This window comes from Lepeophtheirus salmonis, chromosome 14 (genome assembly GCF_016086655.4).
Source record: "Lepeophtheirus salmonis chromosome 14, UVic_Lsal_1.4, whole genome shotgun sequence".
In the NCBI taxonomy this organism is placed as follows: domain Eukaryota; kingdom Metazoa; phylum Arthropoda; class Copepoda; order Siphonostomatoida; family Caligidae; genus Lepeophtheirus; species Lepeophtheirus salmonis.
In genome coordinates this window covers 31,587,003-31,593,002 of record NC_052144.2, presented here as the reverse complement: position 1 = coordinate 31,593,002, position 6,000 = coordinate 31,587,003, and the positions used below count along the sequence as shown (strand labels likewise).

General features: G+C 29.4%; 1 protein-coding gene across 2 annotated transcripts in view; it reads right to left on the bottom strand.

Annotated features, from left to right (window-relative positions):
• Positions 1-900: 900 nt before the first annotated feature.
• Positions 901-6,000, bottom strand: part of LOC121128965 (probable peptidoglycan muropeptide transporter SLC46) — a 24,506-nt gene continuing 19,406 nt past the window's right edge. For both annotated transcript variants that reach the window (XM_071893493.1, XM_040724587.2), the window contains exons 6-10: positions 2,773-2,879; positions 2,585-2,710; positions 2,251-2,503; positions 2,027-2,190; positions 901-1,346 (exon numbers count right to left, since the gene is read on the bottom strand). In XM_071893493.1, the coding sequence (XP_071749594.1) occupies positions 1,098-1,346; positions 2,027-2,190; positions 2,251-2,503; positions 2,585-2,710; positions 2,773-2,879 (899 nt within the window). In that variant the 3' untranslated portion in view covers positions 901-1,097. The remainder of the gene's footprint in view (positions 1,347-2,026; positions 2,191-2,250; positions 2,504-2,584; positions 2,711-2,772; positions 2,880-6,000) is intronic.

The following is a 6,000-nucleotide window of genomic DNA, read 5'->3' as shown; positions in this document are numbered from 1 at the left end:
TATAACATTTTTTTGCCAGATGTCGCTTTTCGTATGACTTAACTCTGTTTTATTTTTACTGACGTAGTAAATCTTTAACGCAAGTAGCGAAACGCGACTGTTAGCCTGAGGAGATACAATGGTGCAGCGTTTTAACACTCTTTTTCGCAAGATGTCGCTTTCCATCTGACGTCACTCTGTCATTTTTCTTACTACTAACGTAGGCTGGGATGTCATAAAGAGAGTGATTACTGATGGAGCTCGCCTAGCTCAAACTCTAAAATAACTGTGGGGAAAGAATAAACAATTTTATTCTTGAATTTTTCCTTTTTTCAATTTCCCACCAAAGATAAGAGGCCGGAGATTTCAATTATACATTTATGAATGATTGATTATTATTAATTTGTACAATGTATAATTTAAGTACAAGGGTCAATTATTGCCCGAGGAGGGAACTGGGACTCCATAGTTTAATACAAAAAATATATATTTTTACATTAATTTTGTATGAAAAAATAACTAAGAATAAACATCATAATCTTTGAACTAGAATAAACTGTTGATCACGTGGGTCCTCGTTTTGCTCCTTGCTTTAGTTCTTAAGCTAATAGTAACAAGGCTCTTATTTTAGTAATACCATAACTCTATCTTCTCGCAATCAATATTTTATTATAAAAATGAAATCATTGATTATAACTTAGATTGACTGAAAAATATGAATATTTCATCTAAAAGTAATTTAGCCAATGCAGATTCTTCTCAGAGGAAGGAGTGGGTTGTTTCGGAATGTTATGTCTAAGAATCGAAAATTCTACATATATATGAGTCAACTGACGTTTTTTATATACCTCCTATTTAATCGATTGTTACATTTTAAAGTAATATTAAAATGAATTTCACTCCTTCATAAAAACGAAAATATTTTACAATCCGTAACAGTTTTATTCTTGTTTAATTATTTAATAAATTATGAGAAAACACAAAATACTAGAATACATTCAATATTGCATTGGGAAATAAAAAAGAGAATATCCATCATTAATCATGTGTCTATAAAACTGTTAATGATGATAAATCTGTAAAATTCATTACAATTTCTTCTTTAGCTCTTCCTATCTTTAAGCCTGTCTTGTAAAATTGTTTTCATATCCATCTTCATTAGCTTCAACTTCTTCCGATTTCAATTTTTTGGGTTTACTGGTCACAAGATCATTTTCATCTCTATCCTTTCCCGTAACTTCCTCAAAGTATTTACCAATACTTTTTCCTTTCAAATGGAACTTTATTATTAATGTACTCACAAGAGCCCATGAGCACATAAAGGCAGATACAAAATACACTGTTCCTGGTAGAATAGTATCGGTCATCTATATTCAATATAAAAAAAAGGTACTCGAATTAAAAAAATTGGGGTTTTCAACAAAATTAATTCAATGGTTTTAACCGTACTTTATCACAATTGAATATTCTATATTTGGAAATAACAAATATTTTCCCTTGCTGATAATTGGCTTTAAATATATGAAGTATTCAAGGGCGTTCAGGGGATTATATATTTCGCTCCCTCTTTGCTTGGATCTAATCTGATGAAAAGTCGTTAGAGCTAAGCTTCTCTCCCCCAAACATTTTCAAAACTGTAAGACATTTAAGGTTTCTTTTTTGGCTTACGGAAAGTGCTTATAATTTACAACTCTATTAATGACATACATAAATACTTCTTTAGTATATGAATTTAATATGCATTTGTTCCTACTTGAATTTAAAATTCTACCTTTCTAAAAATTACACTTTATTTTGCCCTAATACATAATTATCTTTAAATAATGGCAATTTAGAAAAAATTCTGTCGTTACAATGTTGAAACTATTATGAACGACTTCTTTACATAAAAATGCCCATATCTGGAGAACCAATCATTCAATTTAGGGAAAAACTAAATAAACTTTGTTTTCGCGGGCTAAAAATCTGATTATATACTTGATTTCTATAAATTCTAATTGTGATTTCACTGATTGGCATTGTTTTTTGAATAAATGTGTATACTTACACTCCAAATTGTCTGATAAATTTTGATTGAAATAATGATCATAATGTTCTCTAAGGAGATGACCATGGATAACACTTTACCCATTTCACTCTTGGGCAAAATATCTGATATTGTTGCTCGAATGATGGAGAAGGCATATGATCCAATGACATCCAACATTGTACCTAAAAGAAAAAAAAATAGACAGGAGTGATTGTTCATAATTACATAGACATATTTCTTACCTGCATAGTACAACCATGGCTCGTAGGCTAAACCCATCGTCAAATGTCTCAAACAAAAACTTATAATAATACAAATCAAGAAATTTTCATTATTTATATTAACATAGCTCAAAAGGGGAATTAAAGCTGACTGAAAAAAAATAGCAGTCACTTTGTCGATGGATTTGTAGAAACTAAAGTCTGTAACCTCCCATTTGTAACGTGTGCGGACATATAAATATGCAATTGTGGCCTCTCCAATTATGGAAGTGAGCTATAGTTAGTTTTATAAAAATATACAAACAATATGAGTCTTGCAGATATATGAAAATAGATATAATACAAAAGTACTTACGATTAGAATCAGATTGACAAGCGAGAGATATAAAATCATTCTTAGCTTTCCGGCACGTACTTTGGAAAAGGTTTTAAAGCAATCAATGAATATCCTTGGACTCATAAGTTCTCTAAATGACTTTTTCTTATAAAGAAAAAATTAAGGATGTTATATATTTATATGAATGCAATAAATTTGAAAAATACCCGCTTTTCTGTAATGGTAGTTTTATATTTCATCATACAGACATAAAGTGACACATATGCGGCTGCACTGAAAATAAATCCAAAAAGATACACAACCACAAATCCACCTATGGTTTATAGAGAGAAAACAAAATTAAAGGGATCTAATAAGAACTCTCCGATCACACCAATGCATTTTGTTCCACAAAACAATATAAAATACCCTTATTTTTAATATATATATATATATCCTCTCAGATCATTGAGGCAATGTGCAAAATATATGAAAATGAAAAAAAGAGCATTTTTATTCAAAATTCATAATTTATAGGCAGTTTAGATCTATAAATCAAATTTTGGGGATTCTAAAGATGGGTTTACACATAAAATACTCTGTACATATATCGAACATGCACTCTTTTTTTTTATTAACCAACTACGGGCGATTTTTTCACAATGAAAAAGATAATTGAATAAAATCAATCGTGTAATGAATGGTGATGGGGCAATTTAAAAAAAAAATCCTGATTCTGATTCATTAATGTTTTAAATAATAGTAAAAAAAATACCATTTTGCTATCAGGGGCATCCACAGGATTTAATTTTGGGTGGGACTTGGCTTTTGTAATTTTTTGGAAAAAAAATCCAAAAACTATTATTATTTTTTTAATTTAAATTTGTGAAGCAAATTTCAAATATACAATTTGATAGTAAATTTTTTTAACTATTCACAAATCATTTTATTTTTTGTAAATAAAATTTCCAAAAAAGTTTTTGGAAAAATATTTCAAAAATCCCAAGTTGTTCTAAAAAAATCAAAAATTAAATTTCTAATATAAAATTTGGGGGAAAAGTCAAAAAATACACAGTTATTTCCAAGGTTAACAGAAATATATGGTTAGACCTTCATTTTATCGGGCCTCCTAGAATTTTTAATCTGATGTATTGTACCTACTGCTGGGCAAGACAGGCAGATTTTAACAAAACAAGCAACCACTCATAGTCTATGGCGTAGATATTGCTAAAATTTTCAATTTAATGTATAGTACCGACTGCTGGGAAAGAAAAACAGATTTTGACAAAACACGGAACCACTCATACACTATGAAGTAAATATTAAAAGCGTGGTGGAAGTCAAACATCAGTCGTAGAGGCGTTATGGTATAACCTTGTATTACTAATAACTTTGGTTATTTCCAGAAAATTAAATTTTTTGAAAAAAAATGTAGAAAAATTTGATTAAATTTTCTTGTTAAAAGCAAAAATTCCATTTTTTTTTTTTCCCCCTCCAAAAAAAAATTAAGAGGTTTTTTTTTCATAGGTTATTAGGGTAATGAAAAGTTGAATACCAGTAATAAAGAAGATTCGGAATAGAAAATTAAATATAATTTTCTCAATGCCGATCCCGATTCCAGAAAAAAACACCTGATTCTCAATTTCACAATTCCGATTAATCGTCCCATCAATAGTAATGAATGTTTTAAAGAAATAAAATATTTTGATGACATAAATAAATAGATCAACATAAAAAAATATTTTAATTCCTTAATTCTTTAATTTCATGCTTCTTTGATTTCAAGTCTCTCTTTCATTTGCTAACACCTCTACTCTAATTAAGTGCCTTCAATTTAACAATTACAAAATATAAGTTCAGAAGGTCAAAGACCTTATTTGGACAAATTATATACTATATATATATATATACAATACAACGTAAAGAGAAGCGCCTTCTTGAGGCTCACTTATATGATTAAAAATTATGCTTAGCTCCATACATGGCCTAAATGGATGGTCGTATACCAGGGGTGTACGCAGGATTGTATTTATATATATATAATATTATTTTTTTTTTTGGGGGGAAATTTCAAATATGACATTTTTTGCTCTCCTGGATAAAAAAAAATGTTTAGCCCTATTTTAGCGTAATTTTTTTAAAAATCTAATAAAAAGTAAAAGTTTCTTAATCTGGAGGAGGGCTTATAGCCCATCCATCCCACCACCTGTGGACGCTTTTGTATATTCTTTCCTCTTTTTGTACATTTGTGCATACTATTTTGCTATCAGGGGCATCCACAGGATTTGTTTTTGGCTTTGCCGATTTCTTAAATGGACGATTTAGTCGATGATTCAAATTTAAGGTAATTCATTTTAGTGATCTATTTTGTATTTTGATATTATGCTTAAAAATGAAGAAGCTACTGCTAAACTTTCAACTCTTTACTGAAAACAAAAAGAATCGAAAAAGGAATGCAATCCTTCTTTCAGCTAAAAATGTATAATTTAATGGTAAAGGAGTGTCTGGGGGTTTGATATTAAAATAAGTAAAACTCCGTATTCACGTTGTTCATGTGCTTAAATTTAATGCTTGACAACGAGTATGGAAGCTTCTTCTTTTGTTGTATTGTAAACTCCCATTTAATTTATCAATATTAAAAATATGGTTAATAATCTTGAGACATTCATTATAAGATTGTTCTAATTCAATTATATCTTTACTTTCATAAAAATTCCACTAATAAAAAAGTACAAAAAAATCTGCATTACTTTTTTCAACAAAGAAAGAGAAAAAATTCACATCTCATGTATGAATAAAGTAGTCCTTGTATAAGGTTACTACTTTGTAGTACCGATTTCTTTTTTTTCTTTCTATATTGAGTATTCCATTTGGCTACTGATGCCTGCAAATATGTTTTCCTAGAGTACCTTAATGAAAATGAAATTTTTATTTTCTGCAGAATAGTACCATGTGTGTTGATCAATTTTTTTTAGGTACTTGAATTATTTACTTAATAATAGTTGCAACCAAAAAATGAGATGAAGATATTCAATGAATAATTTTCACCACTTGTACACAACATACGAGGTTGATTTGAAAAAGTCCTGAACTCAATATAAAGATGGTAGCACTCGTATATCGATCTAGCAATTGTTGAAAGTTACTAACTAAAGTTTAAACCATTTTGAACGCAAATTTGTTACGTAACATTCGTTTGAGTGAGTTGATGTGATTGTTTTTGAGAAAAAGTAGTTTATTTTTCAACATATTCTCTTTGTAACTCTACACACTTCTCCCAAATAAGTGACAGACGAGACAAGTTACAGAGATGGGAGACTTGCTGGGTGTCGATTTACAGGGAGGTTATATTGAAAAATGCTCACATCAATTTTATTCAAACGACTGTTACAGAACATTTGCATATCCAAAATGGCTGATACTTTGGTAAGTTATTATCAACAGATGATAGCTGA